The following is a 25,792-nucleotide window of genomic DNA, read 5'->3' on the forward strand; positions in this document are numbered from 1 at the left end:
CTTCATCCAGTAACTGATGGAAGCAGATGCAGAGATTCACAGCCAAGCACCAGGCCAAGCTCCAGAGGTCCAGTTAAAGAGAGGGAGGAGGGATAAGAGGGGGATCTATGGTTGGTATGTAAAATGAATTTTAAAATTCTTAATAAAAATAAATAAAAGAAATACAATTAAAAATTAATATGGTGTATAATTCAGACTCAGAAGTAAGAACTTGAACATATAATACAGTTGTCATGTATAGACATGATTATTAACACATACTGCAAAGAAGTAGCAAGAATTCTGAGCCAGATTCTAGGTTTAACCTAAAGAGGAAATAGTCTATGATTGTCTATCTTCTCTCTATTTTTCTGACAACTGATGGAGCTGTGTGGATATGAATTCTATCCTGGAGCTATGTGCATATGAGTGCTCTCCTGGAGGCAAATGGTTATGAGTGATATCCTGGAGCTCTATGTGCATGAGTACTATCATGAGCCCCATGTGTATGGATACTATCATGGGGCTACATGGATATGAGAACTACTCTGGAGCTCCAGGTGTACGAGTGCTATCATGGAGCCCCATGATATATCTGTGTCTTTAAAATGACTAAGTTTGTGGCAGTCAGGTACAATAGCAATATAACAATAATACAGATATGAGTTTAAGATGAATACATCATTCACAGTATCCTCATCAGTATAATTGAAAGAATCTCAACTCTACAAAGACTAGGGAAGGTTCCTGGGGATCAGATGCAGAGCATAATTATACAAACAAGAACTTTGGGTGAACTTTGATTCAACTGAAAGTATTCTGCATCACAGAAAGGGCTCAACTGGGGAGATGTAGATGCATGGACATACAGTAGATGTGGGGGGTAGGTTTGTGTGCTATATCAGTCAATTTCTATTATTGACTCCCGTGTTACTCTGACAAAGTTGCCAGAACAAAATACTGCAGGAGTTAAAGTTTTTTAAAAAATATTTTCTCACCACTCTAGAGATTGAAAAGTCTACGATCAATGTACCAGCTGGACTGCTTTCTTCAAAAGTCACCCTCTTTGGTTTCAATCAGCTGTCATCTTGTTTGTCTTCCCATGGCATTTCCTTTTTGACAACTGACCATGTCTGCATTAGTGATGAGTGACTTTACATTGCTAAGGGTATTAGGGCAAGAGCTATATATACAGATGTGGAGTCAGTGACAGCAGTGGGGAAACCAGATTTCCTAAACAACGGAGACCACTCTGAGGTGCTGAGCTATCAACAACAATGCCGAAGAGTTACTCTAGGAAGCTACATAATAAAATTGGTACATAGCCCAGTGGAGGCACTTCTCTTAATTGCCTATTTTTGCATCTTTAAAGAGACAGCAAATCAAAGCCAGTATTTCATTCAAGGATACGAGAAGCCATTAGCCCCACCTTTAATGGCCTGAAGAACCAGATGTTTTAGTGTCCATATGACTTCCACTTTTTTGCTCATTTCATTAATAGAACAACCAGATGGATGCTGAAAAAATGTCAGACAAGTAAGGAGTTCCAATCATAGGTATCTAGGTGGCTTTGTTATCTTCGCAATGACAGGCTAATCCAAATTTAATTCATGATACACGGAAATCTATCTAACAAATCATTTATGTCCACACACCTATAGAGAAAAATCGGAATCACTCATTTCCATGGTAGAAACAACAGCACACATCTCCTATCCAGACCCAAGATTTTAATAAATTATTTTGTCTCCTATAATAATGTAGTATGAGAGCATATGTACTATACTCACTAGATACTAGGAAGAATATTTCACTATAATATATCTAGAGAATTTATAATGTGCATTAGATAAGCACAATGTGGTCAAGAATTTGGGAAGCCATGGTAAGTCAAACAAAACATCAATGGAAGTTTTAGGAGCCCATAGGACCCCAGTTCAATTCCCAGCACCGACATGGCAGCTCACAGCTGTCTGTAACTCCAATTCCAGGGCATCTAACACCCTCATGCAGACATATATGCAGGCCACACACCAAATGCATGCAAACTTAAAAAAATAAAATACTAATTGTTACATCTTACACTGCCAATCATTAAGAAAGCAGCACAATATCCAACGGGTTTAAGTGGGTTCAAAATATAAAATGACTATCCCATTTATGGAATACCGCTGAAGGATGCTGGTTAACACTGAGGCTATGCCCATCAAAAACTTTATATAATGTGCAGGGTTCCCTGAAAAAATCAACTGCTTTCATCACATGACCACAAACTCTGTGACATAAAAATATCTTTGGTGGGAAAATATACCTCATAGAGTTTATGGCAACCCTGGTACAAAAAAATCCCAAACCGAAGACATCAAATGGTTTTAAGTAAGCCCCAGGCATTTTCAAGAACTACAAATCATTTAAAAGCAATTGATGGTGTGCAACAGAGCCTTTGTTTAGGCAGAGTGCCTGAAAACAAGCTATTAAGAAACCATGATGCCAAAAGTAGTTATTATCGCTAGATTTGGTCAGCCAATTCAAGATCAAGCAAGTCCTACAGAAATGTGTCAATATTAGATGAAAATGGTACATTTGAGTCTAAAAACAAATTAGAAGAGACTGCTCACATAAACTACATGTCAAGTGGCCAAGGCATCAATATCTACCATGATGCAATGACTAACTCCCCTCAACTCATACTCCTTCTTCCTTGGAAGCTCAGTAAAACCACCAGCTCAGTTCACAAATATTGGCTCCATATGTGGGATGAATGTGGAGTGAGATACACTTGTCTAAGAACTAAGATGCATATATGGTCCTGGTTGTTCCCAGTGAGCAACATTTGTGTTTGTGTTTCCTGTCTATGAAATTCTAGGCTCTATGGGACTAAAAAGTTTTATTTCCCAGAATGAGAAAATCTTCCCCAGAAGAAACAGTAAGAATTGAAAACTCTGAGAGTTGACACCTGTTTGCTTTGTGCTCCTTATAACAAACAAATCGGGAAAGGAAGGAGTTGCCTCTAAGCAAGCCTAATGAAAGCTGATGGTCTATAGGAGGCCTTGCTATGAGGTGACATTTTTATCTGTCTGTGCTTCCTTACTCACTTCTAACCAAAAAAAAAAATTAATCTGTTTGTGGATATGGCCTCAGAAAAGGTGTGCTAGCCAGGAACTCATGCCCTTCAGAGTTATCCCATATCCCACTGACATTTCCATGCCGACTATCAGTTTCCAATTGATGGTAAGAGGCATGCAGAATCCTAACCACTCCACACAAAACTCTCTTGTAGCTGATGCTGAGTCCAACCAGGACAGTGTAAACCCTAAGTTGGCAAAACTGGCCACGAATTTGTGACATGAAGCACAAACATAACAGCAATCACTGAGAAACTTCAGTGCTAAAAGTTAGGTTCAGTCATGTATCTGTAATATACACCAATGTAACAAATGTTAAAAAAGTTAGGTTAATGTCCAACCAATGAAGTATTCATCATCCTCATATTGGTTGTCAAATGTAGTATTTTTAACTGAATATATATGTTTGTAATCACCAACCTCTGTCATTAATTCTCAACAGTCCTTTATTTTCTTATTCCAAGTTCTCTTTCCTTTAAATACTCTTTCCTAGATAATTTCCTGATAAAATACATGTATATAAATACTCCCTAGAAGAAACAAACTTCCAACATATAAACACTGCACCTTGCCTTGCCCTACTTTGTGAAAAGCTCTATAATGCTATAATAATTGCTGAGAAGATGACAGAATAAAAGTGAGTGAGAAGAACAATATTTAAGCTACTGAAGTTTTTTTTTTGTATTTTTTAGATCAATTTAAAAACAGTCTTTAAGAAAACCCAAGCTTTAGATTTTGAACACAAAAATCCCATTTTTCAGATGCATAAGATACTTTATCTTTGATTTTGCTTACAAATGTCTATTATAGCCTTTATACACATTAAATTTACTTATTGTTAATTATTAATAGCATGTTATATTCAGATACAAGAAAAATCATAACTTAGATACACTTGACTCTTGGATATACAATTTTTTTTGCCTCAGTGATAAAGTCATTGTTCAACTTTAACCAAAATAGAGCATGTATCTAAGATTTTGTGAAGTGCATAAACTTAAAGGAGAGCATGACATCAGAAGCATAGGTACTATTATATAAATATTCTCAAATGTGGGAAACAGTAAAGCTATAAAATATGTCACACTCTTCTGAACATGCATTTGACTCATATTTTTACTCTATACTTTCACGTATACTTGTATTTTCATTTGAAGTATCTGTTTGCAAATTTATTTGAAGTATGTGTTTACAAAACAAGGGTTGTCCACACCCCCTAGATATTATCACAGTGTTTAGTGTGCAAAAAAAATGATATCCCACTAGTTTCAAGCATTTGGCTAAAGTGCTAAACTGTCACTGTTTGCAGAAGGCATTCTCAAAGGCAGCACTTTTCCACATATTAAAATGAAGAGATCTGACTTTGAAGTACACTACGAACCTAGTTGTACTAGAAAACAGACTAATCTTCAAGTATCAACTCTGGCTGTAGAGTTAATTTCAGGGCACTTCTCTTGCAGAGAGACCAAAATAAGAGTTAACATCCTGAGTGACTCAATCGCCCTCTGAAACTTACGGGTGGTTATGAGTTAAAGAAAAAATCAGCTGCTTAGAAATGCATGGCAGGACAGCTGGACATAATACCTTTCCTGTTCTCACTCGTAATGGTTTCCTATGGAAGCCGTTTCTGTATCAATCACACAATAGTCAAAATGGTGCAGGGCTATACTGCACGACACAATAACCGCATTCAAAAGCGTAGGGGAAAATGACATTTATAGTAGCAATGCTGTAGCTAAACATCTACAACAAATCACTAAGGCTGCACTAATTTGTAAGCTTTGAGGGTTGAGGAACTCGCTTAGCTAAGGGGAGGGCAGAGCTTGCAATCAACGTTCTTCTTCAGCACAACAAGATTTAAAAAAAAAAAAAAAATCCGCTGATATAGTCGCCTCAATTAACTCAGTGTGAAAAATGCTCCAGCCATATCCAGAGGGAACCCAAGGCAGAAATCAGGCCAAAGATGACATTTAACTATCAGTCTTTCCAAGGCCAGTGATTGTTCATCAGGCCAGAGGAAAATGAAGTCTTACAGCTGACAAGGGGGAGTTTTGTTTTTGTTTTTGTTTTTTATAATCACATGCTACTGCTTTACATGAAGGAAAATTACTTCTGCAAAATACATAGTACAGGCAGGTCTTCATTTTTATAGGTTACTATACATACTTACTAATTATAAATAGGCTTAAACTACCCTATCAGTCCAAAAATAAATTGTACCAATTTTTTAAAAGAATCACATCTTTCAACTGCAAGAATAAAAATTTTATGCTATGAAGTACTGATGCACTGTGTGTGTGTGTTTGTGTGTGTGTGTGTGTCTGTCTGTCTGTCTTTGGTTAAAGCTGAAAGTTAGCACTCAAGTTATATTTTGTATATTATTTAAGATTTGCATTTTTTTTTTCGAGACAGGGTTTCTCTGTGTAGCTTTGTGCCTTTCTTGGAACTCGCTTTGGAAACCAGGCTGGCCTCGAACTCACAGAGATCCGCCTGGCGCTGCCTCCCGAGTGCTGGGATTAAAGGCATGCACCACCACCGCCCAGCTAAGATTTGCATGTTTTAAACACAAGAAATATAAGCATTCATGTCCCTGAGGATAACTTTTATAATTCATATGGTTTATACAAATACTTATTTTTATAGGCATGTCATATTCATTCCACTCTAAATTTAGTTGCTGGAAGCTATGCAGTAGTAACTAAAAACGTTAGCATTTCAGATTTCAAAAACATTTTATTCAAAAATTAGGGTATGCTATGTAATATTTATAAAACTTCTATTTCAGGGTGTGGCTTGTAACAACACTTGTTATATATCAATGACTTTATTTTTAAAGAACTGTATAGTCTATATTAAATTAGCTACAATTACAGATAGAAAAGAACTTAAGTTGCTAGAGTTCAGTTTGTAGATGTGTGTGCGTGTGTGTGTGTGTGTGTGTGTGTGTGTGTATGTGTGTGCAGAAATGGTTGGTGAACTGCAAACTCACAAAAGACAAAAAAAAAATCATGATAAAGCCCTGACTAATGATAGAAAAAAAAAAAAAGAGGTCTTCTCAATATGCAAGTGATGCTGGGTCTCAAGTACACATTTACTTCTGAAGATAAATAAGATGTCAAAGCATTGTACTTTGCAAGTAAAAACTATTTCTACCATGACAACTAAAAACAAAGAAAAAAAGAATAAGGCAAATGTCTATGAATTCTCTTATGTACACTGGATTTTATGAATTATGTTTGTGAATCTATTTTAGAAAGCAATCATACAAGCTACATAAAATACCGAAATAATTTTGTAGTGTACATACATACATGTTTGTGTATAACTTCTTTAGTTCTCTGAACATGGAAAGGTTAAACATTAGGGTTTCAAAGCATTTTTTTTTCCAATAAGTAATCTCAGAGCATTAAGGCACTGGCAAGTGAGGTTCAATGATGGTGGAAAAATGTGCTTTGAAACATTATCCAAAATAATGGAATGATAATGGAGTTCAAGAGCACATCACAGTGAACAGGGAGAAAGGGTCTTTGGATGCCAGCTGTGGTGGCTAGACAGATGTGATACTGAGGCAGGAAACCATCAGAGAATACACAGCATGAGTAACAGGATGAATTGGCTCAGGCCGGTGTCCAGTGTGAACAGTTCTTGTGTCAGGAAGAGATGCCGCAGTTTCTAAACACCCGTCTTCACTGCCATCATGCCACCATCCACTTGACAACGCAGCGTAGAATGGTCCTAGTGGAGGATGGTGGTACTCCCACCACTCCACGCTATTTGGACATGTGTATTGAAGTGACTGTACACAGAGAAAAAAATGATATTTACTGAAGATTGAGGCCTAATTGACCAGGAGCTAAAACAGAGTAGAAAAATTTTAAAAATGGATGTATCATTTCTGTCAGAAAGAAAGGCACAGGTAGACTAGATCAAGATGAAACATGAACCAATTGAAAATGGGAGCACAGTAACTGAGTGGGAGAGCGTCCTTGACACCAAGTCTAATAACTTGAGTTTGACCACTGGATCCCACATAGTGGAAGGTGAGAAGTGACTTTTGCAAGCTGTCCTCAGACCTCCACCTGTGGCTTATATACATATACATACAATAAACAAACAAACAAACAAATAAATAAATAATTTTTTTAAAATAAAAATGGAAGGCTCAAAGGATAAAGGAAAATTATAAGTAAATCTAAGTAAGCATGAGCAGAAAGACACAAACACAAAACAACATAAAAATACTAGCCACAATGCTTCTTGATAATACTCTAGATAACAATAGCATGATGGACAATGAACTCAAAAACTACCTGTCAGTTGTGTCTCTTTATGTCTTAGTCTTACTGTACAGATGTGTTCAATTCCTACTGAAAACTCAACACTGTTCATTTCATACAATGAAGACATTTCTCACAAGTCATGATATTGTTGTGTGTTGGCAGCAAGCCCTAAGTAAAATCGTACTGAAAAAATTTGGTGTATTCTAGTATTCATATGAGTAGTCTGAGGTTTGCGAATCATAAATCAAGAGATTAATGTGTCTCATTAATTTTATGAATATAAGTAAGAGGTCTAAAAGTGAATATTTCTTCATCTGCATAAAAACCCCAGAAACCAAGTATTTACAAAAGATAAATTTATTTTTTTTCTTTTTTGAGATTGTAATATAATCACATCATTTCTTCTTCCCTTTATTTCCTCAAAAACCTCCTATATACCCATCTCTCCTCTCTTTCAAATTCATGGTCTCCTTTATCATTATTTGTTGTTACATCCATATAATATATATATGGATGTTTATTTAAATGCATGATGAATAAAGGAACTTTCTAGATATATATGCCTGTTATAATGTCTTAAAGAAAGATAATATATTAATATTTGAATTAAATATAGTTTATAGACTTTTATTAGAAACCGGGTGAACATCTAGGGAAAAAGCAACATTGGTGATATTTAAATCAAAATCAGATGTCCTCAGTAAATCTGTGGTATTTCCTGTAACTATTTCCTCTCATTACTTTTTTTAATCTTTAAATTAAGAATTATGAATATTTTATATCCTATCCATAAAATTCTTCTCATTCAAGTTTATCATGTTTATACTGTAGCTTTTCAATTACTCTCAGAATAAAAGATAAAAATATTCCTATTCTTTGATACAAAAACACGATTTGTGCTCATATTTCAACACATGTATGTTGATGTAAGAAAATATTTACCTATAACCATAAAAAAAATTTTAGACATAGTTAGATAAACTGATACATTAATTTTTTTCTTTTCAGGAAAAAAAAAATCAACTGTTTTTTGGTCTTTGTTGCTTCTGATCCCTTAGTCTTTCCTAAAAACCACTTGGCAGATGTGGTTTAACTGCCAATGACCTGGCAGGTAGATTTCATAGGACAGAAACTCCACATTTGCTCCTTTTTTTCCTCTGAATAATAAAATGCACCCACAACTCAAGTCCTTGGCTGTTATTACCTGTCCTCTCCACACTGTCTCCCACTCTTGAGTTTCCCATGAAAACAGAGATGACACAGTAAAGTGAACAGAAAAGCCCTATTGCCTGATGGTTTCCCATGGTTGCACACTACTCTGCATAGGAATGATAAACCACAGTGGAAGCACATTTCTCCTCACCAATGCATTCAACCCAGTGGCTCTATGTGAAAAGAACATGATGTTCTAGATCTTTCCTGGCCCATGCTCTGCTGCCTTTGAATAGCACTTCTCATCAACATTTTACAGAGCCTTTGGAAAGTGGTTTTTACTCTAACTCCAAAAGGGATTGGATGTAGGCTTCACAAACGTGTTAAAATTTGGGGAGGGTTCAGAATCCCCCGGAACTGAGACAACTCTCCTACCGTGTGAAGAAAAAACAGCTCAGCTGCTTGTACATATACCATCTCTGAATCCTGGTAGACATAAGGAATCTAAGTAATTTTCAGACTATGATACAATATAATTTATCTCACAGATTATGCTCAGAGTTTTGGAGCATGACGGCATTGCTTTAGAGAACAGATACCTCTTCCTAATTGAGATAAACTTGGAGGAAATCATTTGAGAGTTGTCACACACCCACTTCAGGTTTACTTTTCTTTCTGTGCCGCGTTCCCTTCAGCTAGAATTCACAGAGCAGTACTCTTCCCTCACTCTTTACTTATATCATGACACATATTTTCAAGGTGCAACCCATGATGTGACAACACCCTTCTGTTTCCTCTAACCACACCAGCAACTATCTCTGATAGTTCTTCCTTTCTAAACAAAACATCAGTCATTTCTTATGGTCCCATTTTGTGTGTTCCATTGGTTTAGCCCCCAAATAAACTTGCAATCTCCCTGACTCTATGGTCTGTCACATAACTACATTAAGTATACATGGCAGGTATGTTGACTTACTGACTGCATTTACACCGTACTTAGCCTAAATCTCTACAGAATTTCTACACCACAAATGTAGATATGCCACATGCCTTCTTGAAACAGTCTCTGTGCTTCTTAGGATACACATAATAGCTTCGTCCTTCTGACTAGGATATGTACCCAAAGTGATAGATACAATTTACACACACAGTCAGAAGTAACAGAAGGAAGGCTTAGGGTCAAGCCTTCCTTTTCTTATATCCTATATCAGACAATTAACCATCAGAAAAGCAATGCACTCCAGTGAAACCACCAGTTCCCTTTCAGAGTCTCTTATCTGCCCATCCTTCCTTTCAGGCAACCAATTAATTAATTAATTAATTCCCCGAAGGGATTCTTCAGCCAAACAACAGGCATTTTTGTTTTTTCACCTGCTGTGATACACTTGAACAAAGGTCTAGTTACTTCAAAAAGTAAATTATTTTTTTCTGTTTTGCCATTATTTAAAGACCAGATATATTTTTCTAACAGCTTTTACTTTCTACTTATTCATTTCAGATATCAGCTGCTTATAAGCTATCTGTTATAACTCTGGGGTAACTAACTGAGAATCAACTATTTCTTTTTCATGTAAGCATGTTTCCCAATGCCTTCAAATCACTCAGATATTTACACATCTCAAAGTCTATTTACAATGAAAAATTATAAATTAATAAATTTTCTCATTGATGATATAATAAATGCCACTAATGTGAACCCATTTGGCAACTACCATTCCTTAACAAAGATTTGATCACTAATGACAAGAAATACCCAATCTTTGAGCAAAATTGTAGAGACAGAACACTTCTGGACAGGATGAATAGATTATTTGAAAATTTCTAACACATTTCATTCTACCATAATAAGTATTTAAATGATTAACCAACAGTAAACAGATGATAGCAAAAATATGTTTCCAATAGTTGATACTGTCTGTTGTGATTGTGAACTCCTGGAGAATATATAGTCTGTATTATAAAATATAAATAATCATCTTAATTCAATAAGTGGTGTCAGTAAGAAAGAAAATGAAATGTTTCAAAATTAAGATAATAAATGGCATCATGTGTTGAAAAAGTAGAAAGGAACCAATACTGGGAGAGTTTACACAGGATCTATGCAAGATTAGAATAGAAAATGGACTTGAACTGGAATAAAACCCCAAAGACCTTAGTACATTTCCTGATGATGGATCATGAGATGTTTTAGTAACCTGTATAGAAAACTTCTACCCAACGAATAAGCAAAAACCTGAAAAAGTAAAATTTCAACAACAGCATAGCATCTCCAGCTACCTGTTGTAGTTTGTCCTAGATTATATTGAATGATATATTAAGTCTCTTCTCATGACTTTACAGATCTACATTGTCAAAAATTACAAAATTAGGTTTGAAAATGAAAATATGGTACAGATTTCTATGAATGTAATAATTTTTTCAGTCTATTCTAACTGATATATGTACAGTGACAGTCACTGAAGCAAAAACAAGAAATTTCATTTTGTGAGACCATTCAGTTAATAGCAATTATAATGAGCGATTATAATGTTCACATATTTATACTTGAAATTTATTCAACAGAATACTTTGAATATTCTTCCAAATATTAATCAATGGAAATAATAAGGAAAAGCGTCTCCAAATTTTCTCCCCCGCCCATATCACACCTGAAACTGCGGAGGAGCACAGGTTTACAGCTCAGTTGCGGGATTAGCTGGTATGTATCCTTGTTTGCAGTTTCTTTTGCAGGGTGTAATCTTTGAGCCCCATTCTTGCCATACTCTTTCAGAAGTAGGAGGACCATGCCAGAGACTATGTGTGATGAATCAGCTCCATATGTGGAGAGCAACCCAAGACTTCCCATCACTTTCTAAATCAGGTACAAACTGAACCCCAGAGGCTCAGGCATAATTACATCTCCATAAACCCTATTCAAATTACACTGAAATAACACATTTTACAAAGAATATCAAGCCCAATCTTAGAAAAAAAAACTTATTTATCTTGGCATGTCATAAAAGCTTTTAGGCGGATCACAGTACAAAACAAAATTTACAATACACAAAGTAAACATAAAGGGTTATTACCAAAATCAATAAAATTTAAGCAAAGAAATTAAGATGATGAAAAATGTTTTCATATCATTTCCTTGGTGTCATGGCTTCACCAGAATTACCTAAGTTCTATGTCTTCACCTCTGACTGTCAATGGTCTGAACCCTGCCACCACTATCAACTTATCCTCTATAAAGTGACTCTTTGGCCTTGGTGTATAACCTGCTCAATCTTAACTACTTCAGAGTCAACCGTGAGGCTTACTCAGGGAGGACACGTAGGGCATAAGCATATGACACGGTGTAAAATAATATGCCTGTTTCCTATGTGAAATATCACTAATATAGCCACCAAATAATCCCAAAGATTCCCCCCAGAATTCCAAGATAAGCAGACCACCCCAGATCCTTTTTTTTTGGGGGGGGGACGTGCTTTTATCTGAGCACCTATGGACAGTGGGTTAAGATTAGGAAGAGTGTAGTCTAAGTCTGATTGTATGGCATGTGGTTTCAGATTAAGTTCTCTAACATTAGGTGAAATCTCCTCTTCCACTGGCTGACATCTTAAAATGGTTCAATCAAAAGCAGTATCTGTTTACACACTGGACAGAATCCTAATCAACATAACCTTAAGATAACATTGCTATGAGCAGGCAACATCATGGGACTGGGTATAACGAACAGCCAACCTTCAGCTGCAGCCTTATCCTTCTGGATCAATGTGTTTATCAGCTCAAACCCACTGACAGTTGGAAATTTCTTCCAGAACCTTCCCGTCTTACTTATCTCCTTGTTTGCAGTCCTACCAAGTCATTTCTGTTCAGCTACTGCCTACAGTGTCATACTTAAATTGTATGAGATTTGCTGATAGTACTTGAAATGAGTTAATGTAGACAGTTAATGTGTCAAGGATGCGTTTAATGAACAAATTCTACTTTCTGGTCTTAATCTAGGAAGCTTTGCACAGACAGGGCTTCAACTATTTCAAAGCACTAAGTAGTTGACTTATTTCCACTAAAAATATCTAGACCTAGATTTTCTGTTTGTAGTGGGGATTTATCTATGCTAATGCAATAATACGAAAGTACTGAACTCCTGGGAGTTAGAAGAATGGTGTTTATGAGTAAAAATGCAGCCTGAACCAATGGACTAATTTGTATTTTTTGGGCAAGTAAATATAATTCTTTATTTTGAATAATTATTAATAATTATATCCATAAAACATGATTTGACAAAAGTATGCTTCAAAACACTCAGCTCAGGGTACTTCAAGAGTCACCTAACACATCTGGAGTTGACATCCTGACCTTTCTCACTGTATCTAATAAATTTCCCAAGCACAATCCATAGTGAATTTACCAAATTAATAATGCCAGATAAAAGAGGTATCAGGTCATTGTTCATGGAGTGACCATTTAGGTTTGATTATATATGAGCAAAAGGAAAATTCAAACAAAACTAAACTTCTAACAGTATTTGGGGTAATTTTTTAACATAAGTAACTTTGTAAAAGTCAAAAGGGCATACTCTGTTGTTTATAAACATTAAAAGATATACAAGTAAGACAAAATAGGTATTGTCTCATTGCAATGTCCATCCCAAACAGTTCACATGGTTGTGTTAATACTCTATTATAAACTTTCTGCACTTTCTTCTTTCAGAAGTGTACATAAATAATTTATATTACTGTGGTGTTATATAAGATTCAAAAATGGAATGACTATATTACAGACCAGTATCTTTTAATCAAATGTCACACCACATAAAAATTGTAGACATTGTACTACCAAGTCACAAAGCAGCACCCGAGATTGATGTCAGTAAGTTCTTACTTTTGGAAGAAAATTTTTACATTTAACTAAGTCTTATACTGCCAAGATGATTAAACATAATTGGAAGATTATGTTCACCAAGAGGACATAATCCATACATTAAAATAAATATGTCAATTTACTAAGACTTAAAGTCTGAATTTTATACTCAGAGGTCCTCAACCAGGAAGTGAGAGAAGAAAGGCAACCCCAGTTTAGCCAGAAAATGTTTGTTATTTCCTTTTGCTGCTAGTCAGTAAAAAACAATGTGAAAAAAATTTTTGCATGCAGTGGGGATGACTTTACATCTAGTGAATATGGGTAAATAAAGTGGCAGCAGATTTACAGGGTTGCAGGTTTTTATATTAGCCAAGTCCCTACTTTTTCAAAGTATGTATTTAAAGGTGTCCTGATTCTAAAAATCAATCTTTTAAAAAAGATCTTAATGTAAAATGTTCAAAACACTTCATAGCATTACACAGAATCTTTTATCTATGGCCTTTAAAATGTTTTCCAACTGTTTAACCATAAACTACTCTCTTTATCATGAATACTTAAACATAAAAATGAAATTACTTCAGCTGAAGAAAGGTCTTGATTTACAAAGTCAAAGCAATGAAGTGTAAATCTATGTTAGTGTTTTCTGGTTTTAGTGGACTTTGTGGCACTCACCAGGAGGGAGGTGATGGGCAGGAGGGATTGCTGGATCTCACTCTCTGAGGTCCTGATGCAGGAATTTTGAGAGGCCTACTCCTGACTCTGCACTTCTAACAAGTTCCAAGATAATGTTTAAGCTGATGATTATGGTTCACATGTTGAAAGGCCACCTCCTATAATCTATAAAACATATCTGAAAAGTAATATATAAATGTTTTATTTCCACCCACCTAATAGCTGTGACATTTATCATGGCTAGAGATGCTGATTAATATTTTTTTTCACACAAAGCCAACTGTAGTCCTAGACAAGTGACTAACAACCACATCCATATTAAAATAAAACAAAGGCCACTGTCTTCATCACAGTGGCCAACTCAGTAATGGAAAAGCATCCTCCTTTACTGATAAGTGACATAGGCAAGGGCTTATTTAAATTATTGATTCCTACTTATCTACACTGCCAAGCTGTAACTTCATCCTTCTGGCCAACAGGGGACTTGCCTAAGTAACCCCAAAGACCGGGAATGTCAGGAAAATGGAATCGTTCCTCTTTCATCTTTACAGTTCCAGCATTCCACCCTCCTTCCAGTATCTCCACCTCACTTTTTTTCTTCCAGGACAGGATTTCTCTGGGTAGCCCTGGCTGTCCTAGAACTAGCTCTGTAGCCCAGGCTGGCCTCAAAACCATGGAGCTCCACATGCTTCTACCTCCCAAGTGCTGGGATTAAAGGAGTGTGCTACCATAACCTGGCATACCTCACGTATTTTTTAAAAACAAAACAAAAACTCCCTTCAGCTGGAAAGGTTTGAGCCAATTAGAAATGAAGACAAACTTGGACAGGAGATGACAAGAACTCAGGGGAACAGCTCTTCTCTCCAACAGTCCTTGACTCCAGATAGAATCCCAGCTTCTCTCTGTGTCTGTCTCTCTGTCTCTGTCTCTGTCTCTGTCTCTCTCTCTCTCTGTCTTTCTGTCTCTGTTTCTCTCTGTGTGTCTCTGTGTCTCTTTCTCTATCTCTCTCTGTCTCTCTGTCTCTCTGTCTCTCTCTCTCTGAATAGAAAGAGTGTAGCAGAGTCTTATTTAAGAGGTCTTGAGTGAAGCCTAATTCTCTTCAGCCCCCCCCCCCCTCCTGCTGTAGTCCAGCTTTCAGGAAATTCTTTGCTACATTGAAGCTCACCAAAGCCAACCCCGTTTGCAAGGGGCTCCCTTGCTCCGCTATAGTCAGAGAAGTTGATTTGATTTGGCAAGGAGGGGATGAAGAAAAAGGAGATGAAGGAGCTCAGAGGTGGGAGAAAGTGAAGAAGGAATTCTGCTCCCAGCCTGGAACTAAACTAGGAAGACCAGGAAGGGAGTGTCAGCTGGAGGAATCACAGCTCTCAGCTGGGAACCACCCCTTTCTGCCCCCATCACCACCACCAATACACACTGTATTCTCCTTCACCAGGATGGAACCCAGAGTAGAAAGCACAGGCTGATGGGATCTACTGCACTCCACCCCCTGCACACTATGGGGTTCCCAGGGAGTTGCAGGACTCCAAGTCACCACTCTACAGACACTTCTGGGGACTGGGGGAAATGGTTGGCACTTCCACAGACACGCAGGCTTTTTTTGCCCCAGGCAGCTATTGACCTGGCCTACACTCAGTCTAAGGCAATGGAGCAGCATTAGTTTTCCATACATTTTCCAAGTGCATGAGGGTGTGTGTGCTACGAGGGAGTCTTGGCCTGCTCTATCCTCTAAATCTCCCCTTTTAACATTGTTCTTGCAATATAACTTGAGAACACAAAAGTTCCTTTTCTTTTAAGGCATTGTCAGCTTGTCCCAGAAGATAAGGATATTTCAACTCACTATAGTCAACCAAGAAAAACATAAGACAGAGAGAGAGAGAGAGAGAGAGAGAGAGAGAGAGAGAGTCAGTCAGTCAGTCTTAGGTGACTAAACACAAGAGTGCCAACTGCTGACAGGCAAAGGAACCGGAATTTGTCTGGGAGCACTTCAAAAGCCTTCCAATTAATAAGCTCACCCTTCACCCTTACTAGGTCCCAAGCCTCTTGGATCTGGGCTTTCTGAAGAGCTGAGATTTTTGTTCTGGTTGTAGAGAGTGGTGTCCTGCCCGGGAGCAGAGACGCGCGGACTTCATCTTTGGTTCATTCATGCATTTGCTCATCCATTCACACAAACATGTCCCTTAATTGTGTCTGGCACTGAGAATCTTGCCTGCAATTTCCCGTCCCCAAGTCAGTGCTCATGGCAACGGCTAGTGCAGAACACAACTCAACTGTCACCCCATTTCCTGAGCCAGAAAAGCAAGTCCTGTAGACATTCACAGAAAGGGGGAAAAGAGACTTAAAAAAAAAAAAAAGATAAAAACATAGAAAGGATGACAGCACCTGCAGGGAGAGGGGCCTCCCAGGCAGTAAGGGATGGGGAAGTGGAAGGGACTCGGGGTGACATTCCAAGGTTCCCTTTAGGGGGAACCGCGGCAGTGACACCCCGGCATGAAAGCAGCCAAACCATTATTAAATCCAAGACTGCAAGAGCTCGTGTTCCCCCGCGGGGATAAATCAAGTGCAAAGCCACTGTTTCCCGCGAGTGCGATGCTGTTGGCCCGACCCAACTCTGAGCCCCAGTCCAGGAGCCAGCCGGGGGAGCCGCTCACAGCCCAATCCGCAGCGCGCTCGCTGCCTCCTTCCAGCTCCCAATAACGTGATGAAGTGTAAATCAAATGCCACGCCAGGAGGGGCCCCTGAACGCCTCGGAGTCGTGCATCTTAGCTCAGCAACCTATCTTGCCTAGGAATCACAAGGTCATGATAGCGTCGCGATTCCACTCACCGTACACTCCTTGGCCAGAGATCCCCTCCAGGAGGACTGTCAGCAGCCACACGAGACCGTACACTAAATCCATCTTCACGTGAACATGAACATATCCAGCCCAAGGGGGACGCAGTGGAACCTTCCGGAGGCCAGCGGCCAGCCAGGCGCGCTCCACTTGTGCCCGGGCCGAGTCGAGGTGCCCGGGAACTGCTCCCGATGGGAGGAAGCTCTGTCCGTCTGTCCTTCCCTGGCGGCGGCCGAGAGCGGAGCGCTGGAGCCCCACACACCCCACACTCATGCACACACACACACACACACACACACACACACACACACACACGCACACAAGCACACACTCACACACACAAGCACACACTCACACACACAAGCACACGCACACACACACAAGCACACGCGCGAACACACTCCCACTACACAATACCCCGCTACACGCACTCACAAGCAAGCCGCACTCACACCGGGCGCCTGGGAAAATCGCAGACGCCTGGGAGGAGCAGGGGGCGGTGATGGGAAGCAGAGCCGCGAGGACAAGTGTTCTTCGGGGAAGCGGCTCCGGGATCCGGGCGCGAGCAAGCGGCGGGCGCGGGCAGGGACCCCGGGGGCGCCACGCGATGCGAACCGCGCTGGACAGCCAGCCGGGGAGCAGGAAGTGGCCTCTGACCCGGGCACGAAGCGGGGCTCCCTCGCCCCGGGTTCGCCTTTACAAAGTAACTCGCGAAGGTCCCCAGAGGAGCGTCAAGCGGCGGCAGCGGCTCGCCCGCCCGCAGTCCGGAGCCCCCAGCCCTGCTGTCTTGCCTTCCCCCATTCCATCAGTTGCCATTGCAACGCCAATCCTGTTACACGACACAGACTCGCATCGCCGAGCGGGGAGAGGAAGAGGAGGAGGAGGAAGAGGAGGAGTGGGAAACGGGGGATGGGGAGGAGGGAGAGGAGGTGGAGAGAGGAGGACGAAAGGGTCCAGGCGGGAGCGGAGTGCCCGTCTGGAGCTCGCCAGGCACCAGCCTCAGCCGCTGCTGCCACCGCCACGGCTCTCCCAAACAGCCTTGAGCGCCCCGCCAGCGAAGAGGGTGCTCCTGCCGGCAACACCGATCCCCGGAGCCAAAAGCAGAGTCCGAGCACCGCCACTTGTAGGAGAGGAAAGATGCCGAGTGGAGAGAGCAGATCCGCACACTGTCCACGCGTGCCCACCCGTACCGCGCGTCCTCTTCGCTTCCGCGCCGCCCCCGCCAGGTGGAGGGGGTGGGGGCGGTCGGGACTGGCGGGAGTTTAGACCCGGGAGCCGCAGAAGGGCTTCCCCACCCGGGCTAAGGGAGTGCTGGCATCCAGAGCGGAACGGAGGAGCGGCTGCCTGCTGAGGGCACCCCGGCTGCGTGGCCGCCTCGCGGGCCGCAGTTGCGGCAGAGATGCCCGAGCTGGGCAGAGGAGCGCCCCGGGCCCTACGCTTGCCCGGGATCCCTTGGATTGGCGCTGGGGGTTGCGCGCCGCGGAGGCGAGAGGAGGGAGGAGGAGGAGGAGGATGGAGAAGCGGCCGACGCGGAGCGCAGGCGGCCCGGCTGCCGGGGAGGAAGGCTGTGTGTGGTCACGTTGTGCGCTACGTGCTGAGAGCGCGAGGCTGCTAGCCGCAGCCCGGCGACGTCAAAGCCGAGTGCGCGGCTCGGCCGCCTTCCTCTGAGCCCCCTCTTGCTTCCCCGGCTCCTCCTCGGATAAGCTTGCCCAGGGTCAGCCCAGGAGCTCATCAGCACTGACAGCGCCCAAGGGCTCTCCTGGGCAGCAGCACCCAGTCTCTCTTCTACCCCGCTGAGGCCCTCCCTGGTTCTCCCTAGCTCCATGGGGGCGAGGGCTGGTAATTCATTTCCGATGCCGCCGCTGGCGTTTGCACGCGGAAGGGAAGGGAAGGGCCGGCTACGTCCTCAGACACGCGGTAATTACAGGACACCTTATTCCCTTCCTACCGTCCAAGGTCTTCCAGGATCCCTTCTGCTTGGCTAGAGGGCAGAACAGGCCAAAGCATTGGAAGCCGCATCATTCTTCTCCATTTTCTGTCATGTTTTAGTGAAAATATGGTCATCAAAACAGAGGAAGACTGCGGGGAAGGGATGAACACCAGGAGTTCAGAGAGGGGCGGATTTATATGTAATGCCCCCTAAAGTTAAACACCTGGAAAAGCCCCCTCTTTTGTGAGGGCTCTGTCTTTGAGATGAGACCAGCTCTGATGAGGTGCTTAAAAATGTCCCTATTACAAAATGATGATAAAGTCAAAGCATCTGTAATTTACACTAGAACAGGTGGAGAACTCATTCACCAAAGCGTCATGGGAAATATCTGAGACCCTCTGAGTCGCTTTGATATATTCCTTATTCAAATTAGTGTTTAATGTCTATAATCCAGTTAGCTACAATATGGTAGGGAAGTGAGTGAAATGGTTAACTTTGTGCATTTATACACGTGAAAAAGTTATTGTCAGGAAAATTTCGAATACAGTATTCATTTATCTATCTTCGTCATAACCTGATAATCATACACTGCCACTGCGGAGTCCTTATTTCATGCAGCACTTCTGCTGGGAATTGGGGGGGGGGAGGACTCCCAAGCACTAGAACTGAATAGCCCTAGCTATTTTCACCATCCTTCCCTCACTGAGTGAATTGTGGATACGATTTTTATAGGGTGTGAGCTAGTGCTGCGAGCTCTCTCGGTTTACAAGGTATGAAGTACCACGAATTTCAGAGGGTCCCCAAGGATGGCTCGCAGTGTTGAGGACCCTGCATGTAAGAGAGACTACTTTCACTAGATGGAGTGAAGTATCACTTGAGAAGCAAAATTCACTGTGTGGTATTTCTGAAAGGAAGTGGTTGAAGTTCACTTGCTGGTCACCTCAGAGTGGGGGGTCTTATGATTTTGGCCTGTTAGAAGGAAATATCCCTTTCCTACACAGTGCAGCACAGCGATGTCCTGGGAGTGCATTTCTCTTACATGCAAGCTCTGAATATATCTTATGTGGGGCTCTATGAACTGTTCTTATCCCGTACTCCACCTCCATATTTATGTGACACATTTTAACCCTTAGTTGTGAAACCATAGGCTCAGGGAGCCTTTGCAAAACTCTAGATTGGAAATTTTATCAACCTGATCAGTCAGTAGATCACCGTGGTAAAGAAATCCAGAAAACTATGTGTGGTTCTAATGTGGCTGGTCTTTAACACTCGGCGTCGTGGACATGGGAACTTTATTTCCATTGAATGTGCATCTCTGCATAGATTTTTTTTAAAAAATTACCATAGAACACTCAGCAATTTCTGAGCGACATATTTGGAATTTTGAGAAAATGTGGATTACCTCATCATTTTTTCAATTCGTTTGAACAGTTGAATTAAAAATTTAGTAACAGTAAAGCACACTTACACTGTGACAGACACTGCCCCAAATAATGAATAAAGAACCAACAGACATGAGTCTCCCCTTCACTTAGTTTTTAGGGAGCAGAATATGTTACCCAATATACATATTGTCACTGCAAGTGATATCCACAGTCTTAGAACACAGAGTAGGAACAATTTTGCAGGCAACCATGTATTGCATTGTCAGAAAGTGAAAAGAAAAACTGCACTAGACTTAATATATGCCTTTACTTTCACATAAAAAACATATAGATAACTTCTAGAATAAATTGCCCAGCTTATTTAGTGAAGATATTAATTTCTTCTTGAAATCAACTTTTTTTTCCCCAGGTTGTTCTGACCAAGCAGGCTTGATGTTTTTTTCTAGTCATACCTTAGCACTGGCTACTTCAGGCCTCCAGGTGGTGAGCCAGAGCTGAGCCTGAAACACAGGCAGGAGATATCTTAACAGATAGAAGGTGCTGAGCCAGACAGAGGCAACAGCCCCAGAACTTGTTAGGGAATCAACATCAGGACACTATACATAGCCCAATTAGAGAGGGACTTCCTTCAAAAGTGGTGTGATTCACTTCTTAAATCACCAGGATTTTTTTGAATTTATGTACTGAATATATATCTGTTATAGGGGATTTAACACCTTAAGTAATCCTCCCTATCATTGCCAACATGATCCACTCAACAGTATTTTGTACAATAGTGCACTATCATTTGTGATGACAGGTAACAAAAACTTAGAGGTTATCCCCTGATAACTTGAATTAGCTTAGTCACCTGTTGCACTTTTATTAACTACAGTTTCGCTTAATATTAAGTATTCATTTAATATTTAATACTTCCATCTCTATTCTCTAATATGCCTATAATGTTTCAAACTAAATACTATGAGGGAGAAAATGTCACTGAGGGGTTCATAGGAACCACTCAAAATAGCAGGACAGAAATAAGACAGGAAAGATAGACCTGGTGGCACATGCCTGTAATCCCAAGCTCTCAGGTGGCTGAGGAATGGGGAGGTGAGTTCAAATCCAGCATGGACCACACAGTAAAGAAGCAAAAATTGAAATGCTAATTCTGGAGATAGAACTGAGAAAGGAAAATGCAAAACATCAATGGCAAATCTGTCTTCATTTTTCCAATCTAGCCCCTTATCATAATATAAATACTAGACCTCGTATACTATATTTATTCTACTCCCTGTTCCTCTGGCAGACAGTTATATTATACAAACTCCAAACCACACTACTCCCCGAGCCAGTTTATAAAAGGAAACAGGGATGAGAGGAATCATTATTGATCTACATGAAATCTTTTGGAAATTCTACTCACAGACAAAATACATAATTAACTGTATTTGCTTTAATGCTCTTGGTCACAGATTCCTGACCCATACCATAGTTTGGTATGGCTATTAGCCTAATCAGCTGCATATCTGAATCCCTGGTTTACTGATTTAAGTTCACTTCTGGTATTTCCAAAATATTGCCAAGGTCCATTATTCGGTAGCTCAGTTATACACCTAAGACCCAACTCTCTGTTGACCAAAAGGCCAATCTTTCTAAAGCTAGGTCAGATTACAATAAAGTTGGATAAAACCCTCACGTTGGAACTACCCTTCTAACTCACAAGATCTTCTATACCAAAAAAAAAAAAATAAATAAAATAAAAAAAAAATAACAAATAACTGCCCATCAGGCTTGCTTTCTTTTTACTTAGCAACAGACTCCAATCTCAAAAGTCTGAGCAACATCACATGCAACTGAAGTTTTCTGATAGCTAAGAAAGACAGGAAGCACAGCATTGAATTAGGTATGTCCTAGTTGGTCCCAAATGCAGGTGGCAAGTAGTAACACCTTAGCAGTGGAACCTACCTAGCAGTAGTAGGTATGAGATAGTGGCTAGTTCTGAAAAAAAAAAATGGCCCTCAAAAAGGCTTTAGCGTGAACCAAAGGAGTGAGAATGGCAACTGCTAACACTAGAAATAAGGAAATTAAGTTGAATGCCCCATAAATGGGCTGAAACCATCTATAGGGAGGCACTCGGCCTGAGTAAGGAACACCACCCTCAAAGACAATCCTGGACAAAGCACATCCAGAGTCCAATAAAAAAGGTAGGTGCTTGGCAAAGACATAATGCAGATGCTGGTCTGGGAGAATGCAAATGGTGAGGCTAGGGTCTCCTATTCACCATGGCTGCCACTGAGAGGCGTGTGGCCACCTGAACAAAATCAAGAAAGTTGAAGCTCTTCAGTCTGTTTTCAGCTGAAAAGCAGTAGCATAATTTGGAGAGCTTTCACTCATTTGGCAAAGAATGGTATTGTCTTATATGCTTGCTATACAGTTGAAAGCCAAGCATTCTAGCCCTTAGGTCTAGATATCCAGGATTTTGTGACCCATTCCAGATTTCTGTTATGTTCCAATTCTATTAAAGCCATGATTAAAAGCCTACCCTTAGATATTATAGCTTCGATAGTTTTTGTCGCCTGTCCTAGATTGATTCTAATTCTGTCTCCTTTGTACTCTGACTTGAGAGTCCATGAAATAGTATCAGAATAATAAGAGTTCAATAAGTAAATGTTCTGTGCAGGGCAAGACAATGAAGAATATAAAGAAAAAACTCAGCATGGATATCAGCATACCCTGGAACTGAGTCACATAGTGTGACTTTAACATCCTTATCATATAAATCCTAAGGAGGAAGAATGTATTAAGACTTTAAAATAAAATAACATATATGAGATACCATACTCAGAATCTGGCAAGGAGCACTCAAGGAATTAATTTTAATATTGTTCTAATAATATTTGTTATATCAGAGCTTTCATATGTAGGGTTAAGGACAAGTGATTTCCATTTTACGTTAACTGATATCTTACATCTCCAGTTGTGTGCATATGGTAAGGCTTTGCATTACTTGTTTTAGTCAACGTGTTCATCTGCCCTACTTCTGTCCATTCACATCGAATCCTGCAGATTTTCTAGCACTTTATCTGAAAGGCTTTGGAAGTTGAGTACTTAGGAATATCTTAATATCTCCTGAAAACTTGAAAAATTGAGAGTACAATTATACTTCAAGATTATTTTTTTTTCAAGTGTTCCATTTCCTCTTGTATCCTTGGAGGACTCCATAGATTAAATATTAATAAAGAGAAGTTCCTGCATATCGCTGTGCTTGGCTTACTAGCTTAAAAAAAAAAAAAAACATTAGTATGAAGAGAGGCTAAGACTTTGGGACCATCAATAAACCAGATTAAAGGCAGATTAAAAATCAACATCCAAGTTACATGAGAAATTTTGTTGAAAACCTAAGTAAATCCACTGTTTCTGATGAAGAAGTGATTTGATTAACTCACAGATTGGGTATAAAGGACTTAAATAGAGCTTAACAAAAATTTTCCATGAGATTTGAAATCATGTACAGATGTCTAGGCAATAGAAAATAAAGGTAAGAAAATTTAGATCCTAAACAGGTGGTGGGTTTGATTTGCTATCACAGCACATATTTAGAGACATGTGACTTTTTCACATTCTTCATCAGTTTATTTATCATGCTAAAAAAACTATTATGTCAGCCAATGGTTGTAAAGTATAAAGAGTAAGCACAAGAGCTCACGGGCTTAATTTGCTAATATCTAATTGCTAAGTTTTCTGGATTTCTCATGCACAGCTCTCTTTTTGTTCCTACGTGTTGATGTGTTGGCCTGTACTGGGGAAAGTAGTCCTTCTGCACCCTCATCACTGAGGGCTGTCTCTACTTGAACTCTGAGCAAGTGGTACTTACCCTGCTGTATCTGAAGCTAATATCTTCACCTACAACCACTGAATCAGAATAACACAATGTCCTCCTCTTTCAGCCTCAGGCTTCTTCAGCCCTCCAGCCACTGAAGTACATCTCATTTGCAGTTTTGAGGCATTCGTATCAGAGATAAAGCATGATTCATAGAAATTTCCTGCACCAGAAATTCTTGAAATCTAAAGAACATGTCTCCCTCCCTCTCTCTGCTCGCTTTCATACATTTCTTCTCCTCTACTTGGACCCTCTCACTGTAATCCTCCCACCAGATCAAAAGGATTTTTGACTTCTTTGTAAAGATACTAAAATGAACTCCAATTCAGGCTTCCATTTTCTCTACTCCCTAGTTTATAGAAACACCACTGCGGTTTGAATCTTCTGACACGGAGCTAAGTAATTTACCCCCTCATTTCTGCCCTTTCTCTGAAGGGATGCCCAACTTTAATAAACAAACAGCCCTAGAGTAGCAAGAATTACAAAGAAATCAGAAATAACTCAAATAAAGATTAAATAGAGAAGCATTTTTCAAAAATGTTAACTGTGGCTACTATTGTAATCCTCTATAAATATACTTGTAAACTAGTAGTACCAGGAACTAAGTACTTAGGGTGGCCTAAGAAAGGGAGGCATTGTCTTGGAAATTCAAGAGCAGATCCACAGGCAGAGATTGTAGTCCAGGGAAAGCAGTGAAAATCAGTACCTTCAGGGGGTGGAGGCAAACCTCCAGGGAAGAAATTAGGAGATGAAGGTAACAAGATCAGACAAATGTCACCCAATGTGACTCAACAAGCAAGAAGGCAAGAAAAAACTGAGAAGAAAAAACTGTGGTAGGGGGCAAGAAGGGTGAATTTGGGTCCCTCACAGAACCTCAGAGTTCGTTCTTATTTAGAAATAAATTTGTAGCACATAGTTAGTTAGGATGAGATCACACTGGGGCAGTGTGGCTTTATTCAAGAATGGCAGACGTCTTTTGGTGGAGAGGGGATAGAGAAGGGCTGTGGGCTAGTTGGAGCATATTTCCCTAGCATTGACAAGGTTTCAGGTTCAATGATCAGCAAAGAGAGCACAAAGGAATGAAAAGACAAAGAAATATAGACACAAAGAAAAAGAAATCATGCACCCACAGAGGTAAAGATGGAAGTGATAAGTCTTCCAGTCAAGGAACATAAAGGACTCCCAGCAACTCCAGAGAAAAAGGAAAGATGAGGTACACATTTCCTCTGTTTTGAAAGAATGGATCTAGATTATCTTAATTTCAATTGTTGGCTGTCCATGACTGCAAGAAAACTAACATTGCTTTAAGCCACCTAGGTTTAGAGCGTATGTTACAACATCCCCAATACTCTACCATGCTTCTTTATGTGTCCTCAGATGATAATATTTTACTATTTTTAACTTGATAATAGTCCATTGTCTGTGCAGACCATGTCTAGCTATCCATCCATCAGTGGACACCTGAGTTAATTGAGTTTATGGTATGATATGGTGCACATATGAATGCAGCTGGCTCTTATTTCATCTTTCCTTATCCCTCTCCCTTCCCCTCTCTCCTGCTTTGTTCACCTTCTCTCTGGCCCTCTGTTCTATTTTCCTATCCCTCTCCTCTTGCTTTTCCTGCTACCTTTCTCTTCATCTCCTTTCCAACCTTCTTCATTCCCTTTCTCTCCTCTCTCTTTCTGTCTGTCTCTCTTTCTGTGAATTTCATTCATAAGTTTGTTGTCATTTT

General features: G+C 40.1%; 1 protein-coding gene across 1 annotated transcript in view; it reads right to left on the reverse strand.

The window, feature by feature from the left end:
* Nucleotides 1-17,212, reverse strand: part of Mdga2 (MAM domain containing glycosylphosphatidylinositol anchor 2) — a 779,363-nt gene extending 762,151 nt beyond the window's left edge. The window contains exon 1 of the mRNA XM_028859113.2: nucleotides 16,877-17,212. Within this exon, the coding sequence (XP_028714946.1) occupies nucleotides 16,877-17,156 (280 nt within the window). The 5' untranslated portion in view covers nucleotides 17,157-17,212. The remainder of the gene's footprint in view (nucleotides 1-16,876) is intronic.
* Between the last annotated feature and the right edge of the window lie 8,580 nt (nucleotides 17,213-25,792).

The sequence above is a fragment of the Peromyscus leucopus genome, chromosome 14 (assembly GCF_004664715.2).
Source record: "Peromyscus leucopus breed LL Stock chromosome 14, UCI_PerLeu_2.1, whole genome shotgun sequence".
NCBI lineage: Eukaryota > Metazoa > Chordata > Mammalia > Rodentia > Cricetidae > Peromyscus > Peromyscus leucopus.